At 42.1% G+C, this 26,814-nt stretch overlaps 1 protein-coding gene across 1 annotated transcript in view; it reads left to right on the top strand.

Annotated features, from left to right (window-relative positions):
- The window catches only part of LOC124594034 (odorant receptor 4-like), a 74,684-nt gene extending 48,493 nt beyond the window's left edge, over nucleotides 1-26,191 (top strand). Inside the window, exon 5 of the mRNA XM_047132388.1 lies at nucleotides 26,060-26,191. Within this exon, the coding sequence (XP_046988344.1) occupies nucleotides 26,060-26,191 (132 nt within the window). The remainder of the gene's footprint in view (nucleotides 1-26,059) is intronic.
- Nucleotides 26,192-26,814: the final 623 nt, after the last annotated feature.

The following is a 26,814-nucleotide window of genomic DNA, read 5'->3' as shown; positions in this document are numbered from 1 at the left end:
AAGCAGCGCTATCGATAAAAGCACTGTCGCACTATCTTTGGAGCGACCGCTAGTATTTACGGGTCGTGGTGTGCAGTGAGTTCAGTCGGGATGGAGCTCCAGTGAGGTCTGCACAGCCGGTACTCACCCGACCGCTGGCGAAACACACCCACTGTCCGACAGAAGGAGACTTGAGCGGGGATGACCGTTGGTTGGTCGTTCGGTCGGCCGTCTCATCGGGCGACGTGTATTTGGTCTTCCGACCGCTTCTAGGCCCCCTGGTCATCTTGTGGGACTTGGATCGGTTCCTTCCTTGTGCAAAGATGTCGGGTGGCCAATGGCCGTTGTTCCCTCCGCATGGTTGGGCCCGAGCCAGTGTCTCTGTGTCGTCGTGCGTCTGGAGGGAGTCGGCACGCAGCGCCAGGAAGGTGCGAACAACCAGTACTCGCCGACCGCTGGCGACACACATGCACTGTCCGACGGAAGGAGACTGGAGCCGGAACGACCGTTGGTTATTCGTTCCGACGGTCGTAGAGTCAACAAGCCTTCGCGTTTCAGCGTTAGAGATAGCAGACAACATTCGTATACTGACAATAGCAGCATTCGATTTCTGCATCAGACCTTGAACGTGATACTTCCAAGAAAGCCTTCCATGTACATTCATTCCTATTTTTGTGTCGAGGTTGACACTATAGAGTCTTGTACCAGGGAAAGCAAGGGAGATGATGTTTGGTGGATGGCATCCTCATCTGCAACACAAACTACATGCATCTATTAACAACTTAGTTTTCAGCAAGTTGTTCTGGTACAAGCTCTTCCTTAACAATCCACATTTGACTCATTCTAGTGAAGCACAAGTCCCACTATGTGCACTATTCTGGTCGCTAGGTACTGACTGCCGCTGAGCTAGAGACTGTGACTGACTCTGTGCGACTGCGACTTACTGGATGACTGACTGCGACTGACTGGGCTGCGACTGATGTCTCGACTGGGCACTCCGGCCCACGGCGGCGATCTAAATACTGGCGGTGGAGAGGGCGTCTGCGGCGCGTTGCTTGCGAGTCCATTTCCTGATAGGTGTGCTTGATTCAGTTCCTGTTATCGATCTATTTGCAACCTCTTTGCCGACCCGCGTGCTGGCGACAGCTTACACCAGCACATCTACGAATTTGAAATGCGTCTGTGACATTTTGACCAACTTGGGAGAGTAAAATTTAACTCTTACAAGATTTGCATGTCAAACTGTATACATTGGGTTTTATTGCAGTAATCGTTAGTCTGTTCTCTGAAAGCCGTATTCTGATGTTAACGATTTCCCTACTACTTAGGGACTTCAAAAAGTACAAGTTACATACGTCACGGCATGCTAAAGACATAGTGCTCCAAAACTGGAGCATTGGCATATAAAGCACATGTTCCAGATTTTCTGCTGAGTTCTCCTGTGGTACGGATAACGGGTGCCTCAGAGTGTGAACTGTCGTGGCTATTGGAAACGTACTCCAAAGTTTCAGTACGTGGGCAATGCGACTCTTGTGGGCAAAACTTTTAAATAGCACTCACGTAAACCCTGAAATTCTGGTGGCGTGTGCACCAAATGCAATTTCCTGTCTAGCCATAGTGAAACCAACAAATTGACCAAGACCGCACAGACGTGTGTGATGCCGACAGGGAAATATAGATCTTGCACCATGCGAATTCCATCTTTTCGACAACCTCAGAGAACATCTGGAAGGATAGAGATTTTTCCAGCGATGAGGACGTTCAGACAGCAGTTTTTAAATGGCTCCGTGGCAAAGGAGCTGATATCTGTCGTCGAGGAATTCAACGGCTGGTAGAACTTTCCGACCGTTGTTTGCAGATATCTGGAGCCTGTGTTGAAAAATAATATTAAGCATCTGTGTCACTTTTACGGGTAGGGCAGCATTCAATAAAAGTTACTTCAAACTTCCTGGCAGATTAAAACTGTGTGCCGGACCGAGACTCGAACTCGGGACCTTTGCCTTTCGCGGGCAAGTGCTTCCCCAACTGAGCTACCCAAGCATGACTCACGCCCCCTCCTCACAGCTTTACTTCTGCCAGTAGCTCGTCTCCTACCTTCCAAACTTTACAGAAGCTCGCCTGCGAACATGCAGAACTAGCCCTCCTGAAAAAAAGGTTACTGCAGAGACATGGCATAGCCACAGCCTGGGGGATGTTTCCAGAATGAGATATCCTTCCTTTCGGAAGTTCTTGTTCTGAAAGGTTCGCAGGAGAGCTTCTGTAAGGTTTGGAAGGTAGAAGACGAGGTACTGGCAGAAGTAAAGCTGTGAGGACGGGGCATGAGTCGTGCGTGGGTAGCTCAGCTGGTAGACCACTTGCCCGCGAAAGGCAAAGGTCCCGAGTTCGAGTCTCGGTCCGTAACACAGTTTTAATCTGCCAGGAAGTTTCTTATGGGACTTAACCGCTAAGGTCATCAGTCCCTAAGCTTACACACTACTTAACCTAAACTATCCGAAGGACAAACACACACACCCATGCCCGAGGGAGGACTCGGACCTCCGCCGGTACCAGCCGCACCCTCCATGACTGCAACGCCTGAGACCGCTCGGCTAATCACGCACGGCTCAACTTAACATAATCCCATTCAAGTTTAAATCTCTTCATGTATGTTGACTCTACAGAACAATTTCATGCTTCTACTTTCTTGAAATGAAGTGAACTGTTTTTGGGACTTCTGATTAATCTCATAATGTTCCAACTTAAAACACTGCATGGTTCATATAATCAAACGCTTTTGCTAAATCAAACAAAAATACCTGCTGTCCTCAAACTATGGTTTAGTCTTGCTAATGCCTCAAACACAAAAGAATAAATTACATTTTCTGTGGTTACTACAGACTGCGAGTGTACTGCAGTGTGGCACTATACTCTTACAAATTCCTTCTAAACGACTGTCGTCTGAAGTCACAATGATGGTGGCATTCAATTCGCAGCCAGTCATTCAGTAAGAGGCCCATCATATGACGGCCGCCAATAGCAATTGTTCGTTAGTTCAGGGATTGTATCATCCCTGTCACTTCAATATAACATTTGTGATTGTGCAATCCTCACTCGAAATACACCACCCTAAATAAAATTTTTAAGTCATTCAGTAACGTCACCATTTATGTTATTAAATTAACCCAGCCTACGTTTCCAATCCTTCCAACTTTCGTTCTTAGTTACGTAACAAACCCGGCACTGCCCGGGTATTCATTTTGACAGTTTTCTACTGGAATAAAAAAATGAACTATTTCTGCAGTGTAATACTGAAAACATTTTTGAAATTATGAAACAGTTAAAAAGTGCTGAAATGTGTGTGAATTCCTAAGTGACCAAACTGCTTCGGTTATCGGTCCATAGACTTAGACACTACTTAAACTAACTTAAGCTATGGACAACACACACACCCATGCCCGAGGGAGGACTCGAACCTACGGTGGGAGGGGCCGCGAGTCCGTGACGTGCCGTCTCAAACCACGCGGCCACTCCTCTCGACTATGAAACAGTCATAAAGAGACATATTCACAACGTACAAATGTATATGTACACCTGCTTCATGTGTCTATAACAAGGTTTTGTAAACGACCCTCCACAACTGCACAGATTGGTACTGATTTCGCCTACAGCCGTTTGTGTTCACAGTTGAAAGCCGTCAAAAGCGTCGCCAGTTGTCTGGAATTTCCTTTAGTTTTTTCGACTATGGGAGTCTGTTAGTAGCAAAGATTAAATGTATTATCAAATTACCTTCCGTTGGGAATATGGAATGCACTCAACGTCTGATACGACTTTGAAAATGATGGAAAGCAGCATTCAGTCTTTCCTCTCTAGCTGTACTAAAGCCTATACAGATTTTGGCTTGTAAGTAACCCATTAATGCAGGATTTCAGAGTTTTAACACATGCTCTAGTAACTCAACCCCTGTTGTTCGGGCTCCTATCACAGTTCATTCAAGATGAATGAATGAAACTTCGTGTATGGTGCGGCCTTTTTTTTCACTATATCGGTATTTATGACGTCATACCTCTTTAACACTGATATATTTGTGTAGATACATTAAGGGGCATATGTGGATACAGTCTGCGAAATATGATGCGAATAGAGTTGGTAGGAAAGAAGCAATAAATTTAAACGTCATGCAAGATGTCAGTGTTCATGACGTCATATCTCCTAATCATTTTTGTCCTATGATATAACTTTGTAATTAAATTCAGCGGCACATGTTGATACTGTAATACAAAATGTTTTGCGTGTAGAATTAGTTGCACAGGAGTAACAAATTTAAACGTCACGCAACTCATTGTGTATGACGCCATATCTCTTTAAATGTAATGTAGGTGGTTCTTACCCCAATAGCGATTGTAGCCTGACAGTAGTGGTTAAAATCGATCCAGTGGTTTAGGAGCAGATGCGGAAATACCTATATCTATTTTTACATTGTGTATGCGTATTCCCGACGGATGTGTTATGAGTGAATTCATATATAAACTCAGTTTTATTGAAACAATAAATCTGGCCAAATTTCTGTTAATTTATCTTTTGTTTCTAGACAGTAGATTGTTAATTAAATGAAATAACGAAATTACAGCTAGAATAGATCGTGCAGTAGTTAATAACACATATAAAATAGGGTACCACTTATTACGCAGGAAGGGTGGTGAGTCAACTACTATCGTTGGCTCGTTCTCCGTGTACAGCGAAGAGCCCTTGTGTAGATGAGGCTATACCGTGCGGCTGTATCAGGCATCAAAGGACTAAACTCTTACGAAAAGGCGAGGGATTTGGAACATTCAGAAGAACATATTTGTGTAGAGGTTAACACTTAAAATTCATTGTTTTGCTGTCTCAATTGAATGTTGACCCATTCATCGACGTGGAACTGGTAACTTTAATCTTACCTTATCCCAGTGGCCTCTATACCCCTCCGTAATTGGTGAGTTTCCCACATCCTCCGGCGGATTATTCACGGTTCAGGATCGGCATTGCGCCATCTCGGAAAATAACCGGGTGCTTGCAGAAGGTAGCAGCACTGTAATTGCCTGTGCCTTGAGACCGGTGTTCAGAGTAAATGGCACTGCGCTCTCGTATTGTTCAATCGCGCCATAGCGTCTAGTACGACCTCCTACTCGTCGCCGAGCGCCGTTAAACGCGCTGTGCTGCCCCAAACGACGGCACTTCAAATAGCAAGGTGTTTTTGCTTTTCATGTTTATACTACCGTCCTGGTCTGCATAAAATGCCAACAGAATGCTAATTCTACGCCTGTCTTGTTAGTATGTGAGAAGATTACCTTATTACTGTTTACGATGACGTAATATAAGCTCACGATGAGATTAGTCTGATTTACATTATTATTTCTTCCACGCCTCTTATACTGCAAAATTATGATTTATTACTGACGTGGAAAGTATATTCTGTTTTATTCTGTTGAAAATGAGACTGTGCTAAAATTATGACCATTATGTAATTATCTTGATTTCTCATTTGCCAATGAAAAGCAGCTTAAATTTCTCTGTTTAGCAGTGCGGAAAAGAAATATCTGTCGTAAAATTGTGTCATATAATTAGTCTTAAAGTGCCATACGCTACCGCAGACTATCATAAGTAAGCATAGACTACGGCAGTTCCCCTAGTAGTCTTGGTTATTCAAGACCTTAACCGCATTACCGGTAAGTTAGGTGTGTTGCCTACCTATCGAGCGTTACCTCGTTTCGATAGCTTTGTTTGCGTATGAAATCAGTCTTGCTAGATTCCGCCAGAAACTGGAAGCGGTGAACCGTCTAGAAAATGAGAGGAGATTTGCAAAGGACTGCGTAACCTATGGAACATTTTTGTTGTATACAGTTATCCTTCTGTCTATTACTTAAAAATGTACAGAATTTACAGAAAAATTGAAAATGTCAAAATTGATGTTCTGTGAGTGAAACAGAGGGAGGTTGGAGTAAAATAAAAAAGAACACAGATTTTTCATGTAGCGCTAGCAAATGCAATTTCCAGATGAAACATCAAAATAAAAAAAGCTGAAAAAAACATATCAAACATCGCTGCAATACTTCATCGAGCTTTTATAAAACCTGATTCGCTTATTGGTAAACAATTTTCATACTTATCAATAATAACAGGAAGCTCTTGCCTCTGAACATGATAGGGTACAAAATAACAACAATCATTATTTAAGTTTTTTTGTATTTGAGCATGTAAACTGTACTTGGATCAAAAGTAATTGATTTGGTCACATAAAAGCGCAGAGGTTACGATATTAATTTTTGATCCTTATAAAATGCAATATGTGTCTTGTAAGGTTGTAAAAATACACACTGAACTAACATTTGAATGATGTGTGGTTCTAATGATGTGCAAAACAAAGAGAAGTCGTTGACTTGCACTTTCTCTCTCATACACTCGTTTATGTTTCCTTCCCTACCGATGCTGTCTATACTACCGGTAATCCTGTTACTTACTACGTCATTTATGTATGGTATCAAAACCACTGAACCGCATTTTTATAGAGTGCAACTCTCTGTGTAATTGATGGAGTCACAAACAGGAATAATTAATATTGGTACATACATCTTGTTGCATCCTTCAGAGCACTACGTAAGTTGTATAACGTTTTTACGCCTCAGTTCTTCATTCCTTACAGTCTCATGCTAAGACTTCAGCTAATAATGTAATCTTTGACAATTTTCCTTCCAGTGTTACAGACTACGATGAGTGAGATCATTATATCTGTTGAACGTCGCGAGACTGAATGTCCCTGGTGGCATAGTTATTCAAGTTTATGAGTGGTGAAGCGACGAATGAGGAATCACTCTCGCGATGGCGTGGACCGAAAGTGAGGAATGACATAACCAACTTTAACAAAGGCACATTGTTGTGGTCTGGTGCCCTGGAACAGGAGTCTCGAACTCGGGGAAGCCTGCCGGCTGTTCACATGCTACAGAGTCTGTGCAGAATACAGTGGCCGGTAAATGCTCAGTCGGCCGGGAACCTGCGGGGAGAGCAGTAGAGGTGGGGGTTACCGGCAGGGCTGTAGCCGAAATGCTGAGTGCCGGAGGGGAAGTGCAGTTTTAAACTGGAGCCTGCGCTTTCATTTTTTCTGAATATCAAGTAGAGTCCCTCCACGCCCACACTTCGATGGCGACCATTCAAAAGGATGTCACTTCGGATTAGGCTAGTATCTAAAAAGAATTCTGCTGAAAATGCAGCGGGTTTATTTTCAAAAATGGTTCAAATGGCTCTGAGCACTATGGGACTCAACTGCTGAGGTCATTAGTCCCCTAGAACTTAGAACTAATTAAACCTAACTAACCTAAGGACATCACACACATCCATGCCCGAGGCAGGATTCGAACCTGCGACCGTAGCGGTCTCGCGGTTCCAGACTGCAGCGCCAGAACCGCGCGGCCACTTCGGCCGGCGCGGGTTTATTTTCACCTGCCTCGCTAACCACTTGTAACTTTCAGAGAAGCGTTGTGAGTGGTGAATTTTGAGTAAGACCTACATGTTTCTCTCGCTAACATTGCTAACGCGTTAGAATTTGCTTCTTTTGCCAAAAGACAGCTGAGTTTACACTGTCTCACCTCTTTAACACGTTGTGCAGACGCATTTGCGAGAGAATTCTGAAACAGTGGTTTTCTAAGTTTGTTAAACCAGGAACTGAGGAAATGTAAAGTCGGTAGCTTATGAAAAGACACATCGTCGGTACAGATTAAATGTGTATGTCTTCACTTACGTTTTTCCAAAACCCATAGCATTTCTCGTTTCACCAGATATCGATTACACGTAAAATTACATTCTTTTCGGACGAAAGTTAGCAGTTGGTGGAGTAACACGGTAAATAATTAAGTTTTGCACGATATCCACATGAAAAAGTACCCGCCTCATTGCGTGCTAAGATTTTCTTAAATCTCATTTCGATGTCCTAAATCGTTTCTGAAATATTAGGAATAGACTATCCGACCAATTGTGTGATTGGATTGGAGAGTTTCTAGATAACAGAACGCAGCATGTCATTCTCAATGGAGAGAAGTCTTCCGAAGCAAGAGTGATTTCAGGTGCGCCGCAGGGGAGTGTCGTAGGACAGTTGCTATTCACAATATAAATAAATGACCTTGTGGATAACATCGGAAGTTCACTGAGGCTTTTTGCGGATGATGCTGTAGTATATCGAGGGATTGTAACAATGGAAAATTGTACTGAAATGCAGGAGGATCTGCAACGAATTGACGCATGGTGCAGGAAATGGCAATTGAATGTAGACAAGTGTAATGTGATGCGAATACATAGAAAGAAAGATCCTTAATCATTTAGCTACAATATAGCAGGTCAGCAACTGGAAGCAGTTAATTCCATAAATTATCTGAGAGTAGGCATTAGGAGTGATTTAAAATGGAATGATCATATAAAGTTAATCGTCGGTAAAGCAGATGACAGACTGAGATTCATTGGAAGAATACTAAGGAAATGCAATCCGAAAACAAAGGAAGTAGGTTACAGTACACTTGTTCGCTCACTGCTTGAATATTGTTCAGCAGTGTGGGATCCGTACCAGATAGGGTTGATAGAAGAGATAGAAAAGATCCAACGGAGAGCAGCGCGCTTCGTTACAGGATCATTTAGTAATCGCGAAATCGTTACGGTGATGATGGTTAAACTCCAGTGGAAAATTTTGCATGAGAGACGCTCAGTAGCACGGTACGGGCTTTTGTTGAAGTTTTGAGAACATATCTTCACCGAGGAGTCAATCAGTATATTGCTCCCTCCTACGTATATCTCGCGAAGATACCATGAGGATAAAATCAGAGACATTAGAGCCCACACAGAAGCATACCGACAATCTACCTTTTCACGAACAATACGAGACTGGAATAGAAGGGAGAACCGATATAGGTACACAAAGCATCCTCCGTCACACACCGTCAGGTGGCTTGCGGAGTATGGTTGTAGATGTAGATGTATTTCACTCTGGCTGAATCGCTCATGCAGCATAATGCCAAATGAGTGTGTTACATCACATCAATTTTGTCGAGATTTGCGTCAATACAGACCTCCATCCACGTCTAAAGAAAAATTCAGGATGTTAGATAAATGTAATATGCAGCAACGTGTTATGAAACCGCCCCACACACAAAATCATAGAAACCCCTAAGTTTAATTGCCAATGTTTTCGAACGTCGCTCTTTGTGTAACTTCCACGTAAATATCACAATAACTATGACCATTAATGAAATGATGGATGCATCATCATGAATCTGTCATATATTTCTATAAGTAAGGTAAAAATAATTTTTTTTACTGAACAGTTTCCGTAAAAACGACTGGGAAAGATTGCAGGGCGTGCGTCTCGATCCTGTTATCTCCGATTGGCCGAAAGGTGGCAAACACTGACGGTCTCCCCTTCCGAACAAAGAATAAACTCTCCCAGCGCTTTGGACTAAAATTGGTCACTGCACATCGACCACCACATCCTACACGGATTCGACCGTCGTACATATCTACAGAAAGTGGCTGAAACACTGTGATACCACGAGTTGGCGACATGCTGTTGGACGACCACACCTGATCAAAGGACGTGGAGGTCACAGACTTGCATGCTCTGTAAAGGAAGGTAGGAGGCGATCTCTGTCAGGTCCGACGACAGAGTATAATGCTGCTGCAGGCATTACTGCTGTGGAGCTCACCGTTCTGCGTACATTGTTGAGAATGTGACTCCGCAACAGATGGCTCCTCTGTGTTCCCATTTAGACCCTCGATATCATCTATCACAGCTGCAGTGGGTATGAGATCATCGATACTGGACAGTGTATAAATGCAAATGTGTCTCCTGGTCAGATGAATCTCGTATCATGTTACACCATGTGGCTTAACGAGCCTAGGGAGAAACCCTTGGTGGAACTGAACACAACGTGTAGTTAACGTTTGTTGAGCGATTGAGGATGCGCTTACAGGACTATAATAACTTCACAAGTCTTGTGAGAAACCCGAGACTGCAGTGAAACATAAAAATGAGAAAAGGGGAAAATTGGAAATGGATTTCGCTAAGCGGGTATGGACGTGGTCTACGGACAATGACAGTGAGCAAAAGGATTTTACAAGAACGGCGGTTACAGATGCCACCAGGACAGCCGCGATGGACCGCAGGGTGTTGAGGCCGAGCGGTTCTAGGCCCTACAGCCTGGAACCGCGCGACCGCTACGGTCACAGGTTCGAATCCTGCCTCGGGCATGGATGTGTGTGACGTCCTTAGGTTAGTTAGGTTTAAGTAGTTCTACGTTCTAGGGGGCTGATGACCTCAGAAGTTAAGTCCGATAGTGCTCAGAGCCATTTGAACCGCAGGTTGTTGGATCCTAAAGTATACGGCTTGCTAACGGCAGACATGTCACGCACTTTAACAACGTGGAACGACGCTAAGAAGACTGGTACCGTAAATGGAAGAGCATTAGGTCAATTATAGTGCAATACATAGCATCAAATATTGCCAAATGCAATCATAATCATATTTACACCGCTGATGTTTACACGTACTGAGTGGTGCATGAACTCATGACACAATAAACGATATGGCCGATAATGGCACTGCACAGTAGCCATAGTGGAGAAACAACGGATATTACATTGTTGTTAAATAATTAGTAATATGAAACTTTTGTGTCTGAGGCTGTCGAACCAGATGGTTCTCCACAATTACATTGATAAAATGAAGCACTGTGTTATTAGTGAATAGATTTATTAATCTGTCGTCAATGCTGATTGCAATATGAATGAGGATGGGCTATAAGCACAAATAGGTCGATGTTCATAAGGTATATATTTAAAAATGATAAGCATTAGTGTCAGCAGACATAACCCATCAATTAGAATATCCATTTTAGTTACAAATCTTTAATGTAGGAATGGTAGTCATAAGAAGATCAAAACAAATTGTAAAACGTTTTCGATAAGATGTCTGTATTGTGTGGTGAAAATAATGAAAAATGAAACTAGGGGGAGGGGGGGGGGTGGTTATCCAAATAGCTGCTAAAAGGAATCCGTTAAACTACGGTTACGCGATAAATCAAACAAATCCTAAGGACGTAAAATAAACTAAATACCTAGAAATTACAATTACGAACAACTTAAACTGGAAAAGCACGCAGAAACTTTTGTGGGAAAGGCGAGCCAAAAACTGTGTTTTATTGCACGAACGCATTGAAGTTGCAACAGATGTATTAAAGAGATTGCCTAGACTACGTTCGTCCGTCCACTCTAGGAGCACTGCTTTACAGTGTTGGATCCTTACCAGGTAGGGTGAACACAGTACATCGAGAAAGTTCAGAGAAGGGCATCAAGTTCTATATTATCAAGAAATAGGAGAGGGAGTGTCACGAACATGATACAGGATTTGAGGTGGACTCGTTACAACAAAGGCGTTTCTCGTTGCGGCAGAATCTTCTCACAAAATTTCAGTCATCAAATTTCTCCTCCGTACGCGAAAATATTTTGTTGATGGGACCTATGGAGAAACTATCGTCATAATAACGATAATCAGAGCTCTCACGGGAAGATATAGACTTTCATTTCTTTCCGCACGCTGTTCGGAAGTGGACTAATAAAGAATTATTACAAAGATAGTTCGATGAACCCTCTGCCCCGGCACTTAAGCGTGATTTGCAGAGTATCCATGCAGATGTAGATTCCATGCACAGTCAAGCAATATTGCTGTCCAAAAGTGAACCAACATGGTATCAAACAGGTGGTCATGATGTTTTGGATCATCAGTGAATTCGAAATTACTGTGATTGTTGGAAACACACTTCACTCAGAATACGTACTCCGTGACTTCATTGTGTCTCTATTGGTCTGAGGACATATTTTATGAGATTTTATGCCAGCATTTTTGCCCAGACCAGTAGTTCACCATACTTTTATTTGCTATCTACAGATTAGGATGGTTATTTTCTGCAGGTTTTCTCAGTTTCTTAAAGATACCCTTGTTCCATCTGACATGATGTTAACGACATTACCAAAAACCTAAAAGTTCTTACTCTGATGCTGGAAAAGACAGCTTTACATAAGCAGAATACCATAGCAGGAAGATGTAACTGCCCATGACTATTTAGAGATCCCTTAGAAAACACTGAATCGTGAAAACAAATTTCCATGTCTCGTTTCGAGGAATTGTCGCTCGGTATATACGAAAGAAAACAGATTAAAAACGTGATAGCAAGACTAATAAATAAACGTTTCAGAATTATAGTGAACCATGTCTATTAAAGTCAGGTTTCAGAGAAAAATCTGAAACTGTAAGACGCTTGAACTATTTACTCATGTTATTTCAATTGTTTATACGATTTCTGTACGTCTCGTAAGTACTTAAAAGGAATATTTTGCTGTATTATATACCTTAACTTATGAAAGTTGTTCCTTGGAAGAATGAAATTTAACAGTGAATTACACATGGTTGATTGTCCTTCTAAAAATATTAGGAAAGTATTTGATTTATTATGGATACTGGTTTTAATTCAGAAGGTAGTCAAATCTGTTCTGATTGCATAAAGGCACTGGTTGTTACTGTAGCCTAGAGGTGCTGTCTTTAACGAGTAATAAAAAGACGGTTTGGGCTCCGGGTTCGATCCCAACCAGTGGTTATATTTCGAATAAAAATCATTTAGCATTTGCCTTTCAGAGGCAGGAATAGTGCAGAAAACTCAGGACATCCGCTTGCCCTTAGGGTAGGAAAATGCCATTAACAGCCGGGAGAATCAGCAGTGATCAAGGGCAAGTGACTGCAAAAGGAACTGGGGGGCACTGCATTAAAGACACATTGTAAATCCACAGGTTATGATGGAAAAAGATTTCAGGTTAGTTCCCCCCCCCCCTCAATTCAGATGTCTGGGACGAGACTGTTAAGAGGGAGGCCACTATTGGAAAAAGATTGAATAGCTAACGAAAGGGTAACATTCTGTGAGTGAGAGCACGGATATCAGAAGCGTAGAGATTGGGAGCAGATTACTTCTGCTGTGGGTGGTGGAGCTGGACTGTCAGTGATCAGAAAGCCAACAGCTCATCACCCAGATCCGGGCTGCAGTGGAGTGTCGGGTAGATGTCTGCTTGTTTTCCGATGTAGTTGTCATGAAATCAGTATTGTTAAACATTCATTATATATATAGGGTGGTCCATTGATCGTGAGCTGGCCAAATATCTCACGAAATAAGCGTGAAACGAAAAAACTACAAAGAATGAAACTTGTCTAGCTTGAAGGGGGAAACCAGATGGCGCTATGGTTGGGCCTGCTAGATGGCGCTGCCATAAGTCAAACGGATATCAACTGCGTTTTTAAAATAGGAACCGCCACTTTTATTGCATATTCGTGTAGTACGTAAAGCAATATGGATGTATTAGTTGGACCAACTTTTTCGCTTTGTGACAGATGGCGCTGTAATAGTCACAAACATATGGCTCACAATTTTAGACGAACAGTTGGTAACAGGTAGGTTTTTTAAATTAAAATACAGAACGTAGGTACGTTTGAACATTTTATTTCGGTTGTTCCAGTGTGATACATGTACCTTTGTGGACTTATCATTTCTGAGAACGCATGCTGTTACAGCGTGATTACCTGTAAATACCACATTAATGCAATAAATGCTCAAAATGATGTCCGTCAACCTCAATGCATTTGGCAATACGTGTAACGACATTCCTCTCAACAGCGAGTAGTTCGCCTTCCGTAATGTTCACACATGCATTGACAATGCGCTGACGCATGTTGTCAGGCGTTGTCGGTGGATCACGATAGCAAATACCCTTCAACGTTCCCCACAGAAAGAAATCCGGGGACGTCAGATCCGGTGAATGTGCGGTCCTTCGACGACCAATCCACCTGTCATGAAATATGCTATTCATTACCGCTTCAACCACACGCGAGCTATATGCCGGGCATCCATCATGTTGGAAGTACATCGCCATTCTGTCATGCAGTGAAACATCTTGTAGTAGCATCGGTAGAAAATTACGTAGGAAATCAGCATACATTGCACCATTTAGATTGCCATCGATAAAATGGGGGCCAATAAACCTTCCTCCCATAATGCCGCACCATACATTAATCCGCCAAGATCGCTGATGTTCCACTTGTCGCCACATCCTCTTGTCGCAGCCATCGTGGATTTTCCGTTGCCTAATAGTGCATATTATGCCGGTTTACGTTACCGCTGTTGGTGAATGGCGCGTCGTCGACAAATAGAACGCGTGCAAAAAATCTGTCATCGTCCCGTAATTTCTCTTGTTCCCAGTGACAGAACTGTACACGACGTTCAAAGTCGTCCCCATGCAATTCCTGGTGCATAGAAATATGGTACGGGTGCAATCGATGTTGATGTAGCATTCTCAACACCGAAGTTATTGAGATTCCCAATTCTCGCGAAGTTTGTCTGCTACTGAAGTGCGGACTTGGGCATCATCATTTGTTGCAGGTCGTGGTTGACGTTTCACATGTGGCTGAACACTTCCTGTTTCCTTAAATAACGTAACTATCCGGCTAACGGTCCGGACACCTGGATGATGTCATCCAGGATACCGTGCAGCATACATAGCACACACCCGTTTGGCATTTTGATCACAATAGCCATACACCAACACGATATCGACCTTTTCCGGAATTGGTAACCGGTCCATTTTAACACGGGTAATGTATCACGAAGTAAATACCGTCCGCGCTGGTGGAATGTTACGTGATACCACGTACTTATACTTTTGTGACTATTACAGTGCCATCTATCACGAAGCGAAAAATGTGGTCCAACTAAAACATTCATATTTATTTATGTACTAGACGAATTTGTAATAAAAATGGGGGTTCCTATTTTAAAAAACGCAGTTGATATCCGTTTGACCTATGGCAGCGCCATCTAGCGGGCCATAGCGCCATCTGGTTTCCCCCTTCAAGCTAGACGAGTTTCGGTCTTTGTTGTTTTTATTTCGTGAGATATTTGGCCTGGTCACAATTAGTGTTGTTGACTGATCGAAGATGTACAGCAAAGACAGGAAAAAGCACTGGAAGTAATTAAAATAGTACAGCACATAGCTGCGTTTGACTGATCGCTAAAATAAAAATGGATGAGCCATCCGCTCTGCAACAGCTTAAAAGCTCGGGCCAGAGTCCAGACTTTCACAAAATGTTAACGGCTTGACAACACTCGTCTTGTCATCAGATAAAACGGCAGGTGGTTCTCACCTAACCTTGCTACTGCCTACTCATCACAACATAAAACACACACATTCACAGTGTACAGTGATAAGCACGCCATAAGCTCCACAGAGGAGAAAGCCATGCGCTACGGCACAGTGCTTAATGAGAAGGCGCGTCAGGGCCACTTCGTACCACTAAAGTGAGCGACAAGAGGAGCGCCATTGATAGATAGTTTGCTTCACTAATCACGATCTACTGTTCAATCAAACAACGGAAACTCCAGGCAGGAATACCAACAATGTACGGAAAGATAGATTGCTACTTACCGTAAAGAAGACACATCAAGTTGCAGACAGGCACGATTAAAATACACTCATGTATAGCTTTCGGCCACAGCTTTCGTCAGTTAGAGAGATACACACACAACATTCACATGCACACACACAAGCAAGTAGGCCTCACGCACACACGACCGCCGACTCCAGCATCTCGGGTGGAAATACAACATCACTTGGGATGCTACCAACAATCTGATGGGGTTGGGGAAGGGGAAGTGAATGGATAGTAGTGTATGGGTGGGAAGGGAGATGCACGCTGACTGGTGGAGTGTACAGGGACTAGACTGCCAACAGGTGCAGCATCAGGAAGTTGTGGGGCAGGTAGATGGGGAAAAAAAGAACAACAAGGAGAGGATCAGGGAAAGACAGGTGGATGCACTAGCAGTAGGCTGCAAATAGAGAGTGGGAGACGACAATGGGGAGGGGAAGATAGGACAGAGGGGATGGAAACTGTTGGGTGGAGGATGTGGGGATGTTACTGTAGGTTGAGGCTGGGTTAATTATGGAAGTGGGGAATGTATTGTAAGATAATTCCCATCTGCACAGTCCAGAAAAGCTTGTGGTCGAGGGAAGAAACCAGATGGCTCGGATTGTGAGGCAGTCATTGAAATAAAGCGTGTTACACTCACCGACATGTTGTGCCACAATGTGTCCTACTTTCCTCTTGGTCACAGTTCAGCAGTGGAATGTTCAACCTGGTGGACAGCTGGTTGGTAGTTATTCCAATATGAAAAACTGTAAAATAATTGCAGCAGAGCTGGTGAATGACAAGGCTGCTTTCACAGATGGTCCAGCTCCTGATGGGGTAGGATAAGCCTATGATAAGGCTGGTTGGATTGGGCAAGTTTTGCTCCTGGTCTTCCACAGGTATATGATCCTTGTGACAAGGAGTTTGGGTTGGGAGTAACATAGCGATGGACTAGTATGTTGTGGAGGTTGGATGAGCAATGGAAAACGACTGTAGGAGGGGTGGGAAGTATCTTAGTAGGATGTCTCTCATTTTGGGGCATGATGATAGGTAATCAAATATGTGGAAAAAGATGCGTTTTAGATGTTCAAGTCTGGGGTAGTACTAGGTGATGAAAGCTCCTTTGTGGCTGGTTTTTATAAGTGGTGAGAGGATTATAGTTGTGAGGGTAAATGGCACTGGAGATCTGTTCGCAGACTAGGTCTGGGGTGTGGTGCCTGTCTGTGAAGGCCTTGGTAAGACCCTCAGCATAGTGAGCAAGGGAGTTTTTGTCACTGCAAATACGCTGTCCCTTGGTAGCCAGGCTATATGGGAGGGACCTCTTTGGTGTGAAAAGGATAGCAGCTGTCAAAATGCTGTTGCTCTTGATTGTTAGTGGGTTTAATGTGGACAGAGGTGCGGATGGAGCCATCAGAGCAGAGCAGGTCAACATCTAGAAAGATGGTACGTTGTGTTGAGAAGGACCATGTGAAATTGATGGGAGAGAAGGTATTGAGGCTGTCCACATTAAACTCACCAACCACCAACAGTACCTGCATTTTGACAGCTGTCATCCCTTTCACACCAAAAAATCACTTCCATGTAGCCTGGCTACCTGCGAACAGCATATCTGCAGTAACAAACAGTCCTTTGCCAATATGCTGAAGGTCTCATCAAGGCTTTTATAGTCAGGCACCATCCCGCAGACCTAGTCTGCAAACAGATCTCCAGTGTCATTTCCTCTCACAACCACAATCCTCCCACCACCCTCAAGAAGCAGTCACAAAGGAGTATTTCCTTTGTCACCCAGTACCAATCCCAGACTTGAACAACTGAACTGCATCCTTTACCAGGGCCCTGATTACCTATCGTCAAGCCTGAAATGATGGACATCCAATTCCAGGTACTTACCACCCCTCCTAAAGTGGTATTCCATCGCCCACCCAACCTCCACAACATCCTAGTCCATCCCTATGCCACTCCCAATCCCAACCGCTTGCCACAAGAGCCATACGCCTGTAGAAGACCCAGGTGAAAAACCTACCCAGAACTACCAATTACAGTCCTGTCACTGGTTTATCCTACCACATCAGGGACTGGGCCATCTCTGAAAGCAACCATGTCATTTACCATCTCTGCTGGAATCATTGCACAGCTTTTTATATTGATATGAGTACCAACCAGCTGTGGATCAGGTTGAATGGCCACTGCCGAACTGTGGGCAAGACAATGGATGCCCTATGGCACAACATGCAGCTGAACAAAATAAATTTGATTTCAACTGCTGCTTCACTACCTGAGCCATCTGCATTCTTATCTCCATCACCAGCTTTCCTGTACTGCGCAGATGGGACTTATCCCTACAACCCATTTTCTGCTCCTGTAATTAACCCAGCCTCAACCTACAGTAACATGATATCCTCACAACCTCCACCCAACTGTTTCCAATCCTCTGTCCTATCATCTCCTCCTCATTCTCGTCTCCCATCCTATTTATTTGCAGCCCTTTGACAATGCATCCCACTCCTCTCCTTGTTTATCCTTGTTTTCCTCACCTCCCTATCCTACAACCTCCTGACACTGCACCTGCTGGCAGTCTAGTCCCTGCACACTCCACCAGACAACATTCGTCTCTCTATTCATCCGTACACTACTATCCCTTCCCTTTTCCCTGTCTTTCCCCTCCCCTTACCTTTCCCCTTCCCCATCCCCTACAGATTGCTACTTGCATCCCACGTGATGTTGCATTCCAGCCTGATATGCTGTAGTTGGATATCACGTGTGTGTGATGTGTGCTTTATTGTGTGTGTGCGTGTGAATGTTGTGTGTGTGTGTGTGTGTGTGTCTCTTTAGTGACGAAGGCTGTGGCCGAAAGCTATATGTGAGTGTCTTTTAATTGTGCCCACCTGAAACTTGAAATGTCTTCTTTACAGTAAGCAGCAATCTATCTTTTCCTACAGTTTATATTGTTCGCTACTACTAGCCACTCCTTCTCACACAGTTGCATGGATTTCCGAGAGAAATGAAGGCCTAGAGGGAAATGGCATACTGTCTCACGACATTCCTGCAAGTATTCTTGGTGGCTTGTCCTGGACTTTAATGAGCCCAAATTCACAAGTGCCACGTTACACAGAGAATGAGACTTGCTTCCCCGTTGTTAAAGGAATTACAGTTCATCAAGCATTCCTGGTCCATTTACTCATTGTGACGCAAACATTTCGGGGCACTAAGGTAATCGGAGCAAATAAGTAACTGTTTGTTCTGAAGACGCCTTACCCGCTCTAGTACCTTCAGGATCGTATGAAACTTTGCAGAAAATACACTGTATTTATGGGGAATGCGAATCCTGAATTCATGATCGGGGCATACTACAGGAGAGCCAATGGAGTCTTCTTTTTGCATTCAGCAGTGTACATAACCGTAAAATTGTGATGCCTATCTAAAATGTTAAGAAACAGAGGTTGCAATACTTCTTATGACTTAAGTCTGAAATAATTCTGGACGTTTGTAACCATTACAGGAAAAGTCTTCACATGGGCCATACACGAGTGGAACAACGATGGGGGACGAGTTAGTGGTACCAGGAGTATACTCCGTCACACACCTTCATGTGGCTTGCGGAGTATCGATGTAGATGTAGATGTGAGTGGCAATTGACGACCTGTTGTCGCGAGGCTCGAGGAGGAAAGGAAGATAGATATCGAAAATAACGTCGTGAGACGAAGATAGTAAGACGTCTTAGAAAAACCCATTCACGAAGCTGCCCGAGAGTAATGTGCCTGCAAGTAGTATTCTAGGCTTTCTGTGTGTTGGAAAATACACGGATTAGGTGATGCGGGCTCAGGAAAGCCTGTTGGACAGCCGCATCTAATAGGGCCAGATTACTACAGGTTGAGCGATATCTCCTGAACCCACTCCGAAAGTACAGTCTACACACTGCACACTCACTGGTTTCTCCGACTGCTATAGTATCTCTTGATGAACGTTTGCTAGAGCACGCAGAGATTTTGCAGTTGCTTTTTTTCCCAACTCGTCTTTCGAAAGGAAGCAAACTGAAAGTTTCTTTGCATGTAATTATTGAGGGTGCGCCTTTTTCAAATGGCAGCTGCCGTATATTCATCCAAAAGACAGGCTGTCCTTGCGTGCCCGCTTGGGTGCATACTATCTTAAATGCCAGGCAACAACCGCTGTGGGGGTAAGAACCACCTATCATCAGAAGATATGACGTCATAAACAATGAAATGCGTGAAAAACTGCAGCATTATGGATGACGCTTAAATTTATTACTTCTGTGCTACTAACTCCGTTAGCAATAAATTTCGCAGATGGTATCCAAATATGCAGCTAAATGCACCTACAAAATTATATCTAGGTAACACACATAGATCAGGAGATATGACGTCATAAATACTGAAATGCGTGAAAAATTGACGCATTGTGCATGACGTTTAAATTTATTACTTCTTTGCTGCTCTCTCTCTCTCTACTCGTAACTTACTCCGCAGACGTATGCAAATACGGTCATGAATGTACCTACACCAGTATATCATCGTAAGACACATAATGTAAGAGATATGGCGTCATAAACACGAAGATGTATGAAAAAATTGTCACATCATGCATGAAGTTTAAATACATTTATTCTTTACTACAAAGACACTTCCACAATCGAGTCAACTTAAGAAAATCCATGAAACCTGGTATCGCTGTCGAGAGATTTCAACTGCAAACTGCAATCGCCTTTAGGTGAAAGAAATAAGCATCTATGGAGCTATGAAGGGGCGTTGCCATATAGATGTGTATAAAATCGTGTTGTAGACACGCGAAGCAGCTGTGCCCAGCGCTCAGAAACTGTCCGGGATCGTCACACACCGAGGCTAATGCAGGAATACATGTAAGGTTTCTTTTGTAATAGAAAAATGAGAAAAAATACCGGGGCAATGTCGGATTTCTTAGCTAGTTTGTTTGTAAACGTTAAAGTGTTTGTGATTTTAAACTTATTCCTATTTGTTGATGTTATCATTCTGTTCCAATCCTCTGGTAGGTTAATGCATTGTTCCTATTTATTTGTTTCTTTGATTCAGACAGTCAGTTTGCTAGGTAAGGTTGAAGGCCAGACTGTAGGAACGTCACAGTTCTAGTTTCTGTTTCTAGGCCAGGAGTTCGACTTCAGTTTAACACGGTCAGGGCTACTTTTGTGTTTCAATTTTGTCCGCTACACAAGTCTGACTAGAGACCCACTTTCGAGGATTCTCTTCAAATGCTTACTAGTATATCGTATTATTGAAATGTTTTGTCATCTCCCACTTCATCAAAGTATTAACACTTTGCCGTCCGGCGACACCACAGTGGTGTCGTGCGCGAAATAGCGGTCAACTGCCGGCGACATTACACCGAGCCTAGTATCCCGTAGTGCCCGGCGACAGCGCTTTAGTATCTTTTGCATTCTGTTGGTGTTTTGTTTAGATAACAATAATACACGTCAAAAACTTTTTGTCTTTATAAGTACTTGTGCCCTTCCACCATCGCAGACGAAAGAGACGATACGATTATTTACGATGAATGCGTGGACGTCTTTCTGACGTTCCGAACGACTTTGTCGATTGGGAAGAAGTCAGTCAATATCAGAAAAATGAAAGTGAAGCGGAATCGTGGCAAAATAGTGTAATACGTCCAAGAAGAATTCGGCTAACGCTAAGGTTGCCTACTGATTCAGATGAATCAGAAGATGACCACAGTGCACAGTGGTCAGACTTTGATTTACCGAGGACAATAAATTTGAAGTATCTCCGGGTCCAAACATATTCCACAAAGATACACAGAGCGTCGAGGATATCGTAGAATTGTATATTGGGAACGATCTATTTGAATATATTAGCAACGAAACCAACAAATACTACAGTCAAAATTGCAATAGAAGGAAACTGGATTAAAAAAATGCCAAATTTGTTGACGTTACGGGACCCGAGCTTAGAAAATGGTTTGGGCTTGCTATCCTTATGGGAATTGTAAAGAAAACAAGGATCAATGATTATTTGTCAACGAATCCGTTGATAGGCACACCTGTGTTTCACAAAACAATGTCGCGCAACCGATTCAGACAAATATTATCATTTTTACGTTTTTCCGATAACAACAATGAACTGGATAATGCCGACCGGCTTTTCAAAGTGCAATTCGTAATTATTTATTTTTCCAAAAAGTTTAAAGAAATCTTTAATACAAGTCAAAACATCTCAATTGATGAAGGAATGATATCGTGGCGTAGACGGTTAAATTTTAAAGTTTATAGCCCGTCGAAAATTACGAAAAATGGCAAACTCATCCGTATGCTGTGTGATTCGATTACGGGATACATTTCCTCATTGAAGATATATTCCGGCGCTGTACAGACTTTAGCAAAAAAAAAAAAAAAAAAAAAAAAAAAAAAAAAAAAAAAAAAAAGATGGAACTATTGACACCTTCGTATGGAACGTGGCATCACCTCTGCATGGATAATTATTATAACAGTGTAGAACTTGCAGAGAAGTTACTTGAAAAGAGTATTTGAGTTTGTGGAACGATACGGAAAGAAAGAAGATTTCCAGAAAAATTAAAGCGCTCAAAAGTCAATGTGTTTGAAGATTGTCATCAGCGGAAAGGTGAAGTACTCGCACAGGTATGGAGAGATTCGAAAACTAAAACGATACGAATGATCTCTACGATACATAATGCCGCTTTGACTGACATTCAAAGAAAATGTAGAAAAATCAATCACACAATAAAAAAATAAGTGTATTAGACTACAACAAATACACGAAAGGAGTGGATCGGGCATACCAATACTTGAGTTGTTACCCTATATACAGAAAAACTATAAAATGGTCAAACAAAGATTTGCATGTATCTCTTTAATGCGTATTATTTTATGCGTTCCGCACATGGCAATATTTCAATACAGACCACAAGAGTCTCCGATTTCACGATTTTTTTTATTGAAAGTGTCTGATTCGTGGATAAAAGACCATGTACCTGCTTCTGAGCAAAACTTGGGGGTTGCCACTACGTCACGCACGCCTCATCATGATCCGATTGGCAGACTTTCCGTTCACATAAAGCAACACCAGCTAATACTTATTTCCGAAACGAATAAACGAAAACGAAGACTATGCCATGTGTGTTCCAAAAACAAAAAAAGGAGAACAAACAATTTAATGCGAAAATCTTGTTGAGTTGCATTACATCTTTGAGACTGTTTTGCTGCATATCATACGAAAGAGAAATACCAAGTACCAAAGACAATGCAAATAAATAAATATATGAAACAAACAAATTTTGTATTTATTTACGTACGGACTTGTGGATTTCGAAATTTTGTGAAAATAGGAGAACAGCGTTGTGAACTTCTGAGGACTAACGATGAGATTAGTAAAACTTCACAACTTATAATCTCCCGATAATGTCAAGAACGGCCGGCGACAAACCAAGTAATCCGAATTAGCGTTGCCTTCGCCAAGCGAGTACATTTGTGCGAGACGTGCGGACGATAAAGTATTAAAGCTCAAAATAAGTTTCACTCTTCTTTACAAAGCATTTAAAGCAAAAGATAAACGATTGGCCTGTAAACGTCCGAGAGGAAGTTCTGATTCCACCTGATGCGTGAAAATCTGACTGCAAGATGGAGAAAAATGAAACTATCCAAGAAAATATTTCTAAGACAGAACGAACGCCTACTAATGAACCGGAGAGTGCTCATCACCGAAAATGCTCGAACATGTGATTTTGATGCACCAATCGGATACTGTGTCCCGGTGCTTTACTTTGTCATTACGTTTGAGTCAGTGATAGGATCAAATGTGTTCAGTGAAGAGTTGAAAGAAACGCAAAATGATATTCACGATAAAACAAAGCTTGTTGATTGCTGACGTTATGCGAAGCACAATTCGCGGAAAACTTGTGCAGAAATGTTTGCACAAGAGTTTACGACTTTAAGTATTTCGGCGAAACTTTCAGAAAAGTCTGCAATGCAGAACTTTATAGCAAAATGGCGGGAAACTGACTCTGTAGCGAACAAAAGCCGTAACTGTCCGAAAAGATTGCGAACACCAGAAAATACGGCTCGAGTGAAAGAGAGCCTGGAATAAGGTCAGAAGAAATAGCAACCCCGTCTGTCTGTGAAAGCAGGAGTCAAGACATCGTCGTGTCTATACGTTATCGTGTCGAGACGTTATCAAAAAGGATCCAACCAATGTCCTTAAAATTTTTACTGTTCCGTCTGAGTTCAAGCGTCTAGACGAATTTTCGAGTGTTGAGCTCTTCCGGTAGTTTCTCACAGGGAAACGTACCCAATGGATTCGCTTCGATTTTGATCAGCTTTGAATACGTTTCAGTGTAGAGCAAAATAAGAGATACATTTTTCTATATTCGTGCCCCCCTGAAAAACTAAGTTTAAGATTTACTAATGAATACCGTTGATACGGTAACAGATAAAATAAAACTTCTAAGGTTTTTAATGTAGTTTACAATGGTGAACTCAGATTTGTCGAAAAAGTAATTTTTTTCGAAATCCATTCGAAAAATAGCAAAACGTATAGCATCCTTAATACCAAATTCAATCGTGTATGATGAAATGATCTTCGAAAGACGCATTTGTCAGAAATAAGCTAGAAATATCGCTATTTTACTACATGCGCCCTTGCGGTAAAATTGCGCAGTAGCTTCACACATTCAACTATTGGCCCCCAAGGTTTATAGTTTTACATTTCCCGTCGGTACTTGTATGAATAGTAATTTGTCACCATTTTGCATAAATCCTTCGTGGTACTCAGATGAGGCGTCAACAGTGGCCATTTCGAGTACTTTCCGTAATTTTTATTAAGAAGGATACATCCTGTGTCTGTCTTATAGCAAATACTTTACTGGACCGATTTTATTTGGCATATCCTGTACGCACTTGATTTTTTGCTAAGCTGAAAAGTAACATGTTTTGTGAGATAGTGCTCGTTTCTATTGAAAAATAGACCAAAACTGACTTGGTTCTTTTGAACCCTCCCGGTAAACCCGGTGGAAAGGTCGGGTATAAATCCTAGATGTGGGTGGACACATGTATGGAAGGAATCTGGCGGAATGGTAAGCATAAGGTTCGATGTTCAGAAATTGTTATCGAGAACCTGTCGGCATAGCTCATAACAATTTTAAAAAAGACGAAGTAGCACTGTAAAAGGAAGTAGAAAATTAATCTTAAATACACTCTCAACTTTGTGGCGAAAGTTGTTCTTAACTATATCGACAGACTGGTTGCACAATACGACGCACAGTGGGCCAGAATCCAGAAAACTTGGCAAAAATTCAAAATCTTCTCCAATATGGCCAAAAATAGGTGCAATGGAGTTTATGACACTTCTGACAACGATTATTATACCAAACTCTAAAAATTCAAAATGGTGGATCTGATATGGCGTAAGGAATCTGGAAGAAAAGATGAAGTTGACAAAAAATGTTTTCGGTGAAAATTTATAATTTTAATACTATACTTCTTTACAAAACTGCTTCTGACCGTTATAAAAAAGATATATTGGTAACAAAAATGAAAAGTTTTACAAGTCTTCTTAATATTGCTCCTCTTGTGCTGGTTGTTCATCATCACCATCTTCTTCTTCCTCTTCTTCTTCCTCTTCTTCTTCCTCTTCTTCTTCACCTTGTTCCCCATCCTCTTCAGCATCTTCAGCATCTGGTACCTCATAATCCTCTACACCAGGTACCAAGAGGGCTACATTTTCCATTGACAAACTTGTAACTTTCCCCAGAGACGGTTTCCGCAAAGAAGAAATATAGGGATCGGTTGTTGCTAGAAGTCCCCAGAATACATCCTCCACTCGAGAAGATTTTGGGAAAAGTTTTGGTGATATTACCTTATTAACTTGTTTGTTGATTCCTGCACGTTCTCCGACAGCTGACCGGCTGCTAAGATTGTAAAAGCAAATATTTACGGCATGTCGATAAACGTCTATAGACTCCTTTGGCATATTGTATCAGTAGTAGTCTTTGACATAATGCCTGGTTGTTGCAATGGCGTAAAATTTCCAGTTCTGTTTACTCTGTGTAAATAACGGCATTTTGAAGCTGTTGCTTAAAAATGGCTCATAGCCAGAGTTGTGGCTAGAAGGAGAATCTTAAAGCTGCTTCGTGGAGATAATAGTACCTAACTAAGGACGGAGTGTAAAATTATATCTTTTTCTCGCTCGCGTTGTAGAAATTTTTTGCTTGCAGTCCGGTAATAAGCTAGTTAATCAAAACCAATTGTCACTTAATGATTAAATAAAGCAATAAGTTTGCTTAATTATGTACACATATTCTGGAATGGCGTCCATTAAAAAAAAAAAAAAAAAAAAAAAAAAAAAAAATCCTTCAGTCTGATTTCGCTGAACACAAATATTTCATCCGAACGAAATATCGAAACTGAACCTTCGGAAGAAACAGCCAAGACTGAGATTCAATAGTCCCAACCTATTAAACGAAACTTCATAATTCTGAATTTCTTTTATTTGTTGTCGCGTTTTCGGGATTCTGATCCCTGTACGAGGTCGCAAGCGATGCATGCAGTACATGCGCGTTGCCTTGGCTTGCCAGATGTTGCAGGAGTCCTTCTCGTACCTCATGGTGATGCTGAGCATCGCCAGGAGGAACGCTGCACTCGGCGAGGACGACTGGATGCAGACGACAACTCAAGGCGCCAACTCCACAGTCGCCACTCACCACTGAAGCGGTCGCTCCACAGCCACACGCCGGTATCGTCTGTTGGGAAATTAGAACACAATGCAGACTTTGGAATATCTACGTATGTAGAGTTAAAGTGTGCATTTTAGTGTTATTATTCATATTATGTTAATGATTTTGTGCCCGTATGTGTCAAGCTGAGAAAATGCAATTTACAGTATTCTATTTGTGTTTCCCCCAGTGTACCGAGACATCATCAGTGGCTTAAAATACATACACATATACGTTTAGGTGCAGTCATTTTGACTTATTTATTTTACTGTTGTACTTACAAACAGTCCCAGTGCTGGCACTTCCACGCTCACTGTAGTCTATCCGATCAGAAATATCGCCACACCCCTGTGTTATGACTTACTGACCATTAGGTTGTGAAGACGCCACTAAAAAATGATATACATTTTTCCCCTTTTTCCTGTTCTTCCTTTTACTTTTTTTGTCTTCTTTTCGAGATACATTGAAACGGTTATTTCACGAGAAGGTTTGTAAATTTATTTCGCTGCACAATTGCGCTTCTGTTTACGTTATTCAGTTGTCACGAAGGTAATTGCCATTTTTATTTATTTTGATGTTACTTGTTCACACGTTATTCGAATCCGTTTTGTATGCGC

This window comes from Schistocerca americana, chromosome 1 (genome assembly GCF_021461395.2).
Source record: "Schistocerca americana isolate TAMUIC-IGC-003095 chromosome 1, iqSchAmer2.1, whole genome shotgun sequence".
Lineage (NCBI taxonomy): Eukaryota > Metazoa > Arthropoda > Insecta > Orthoptera > Acrididae > Schistocerca > Schistocerca americana.
This window is presented reverse-complemented; position numbering and strand designations above follow the sequence as displayed.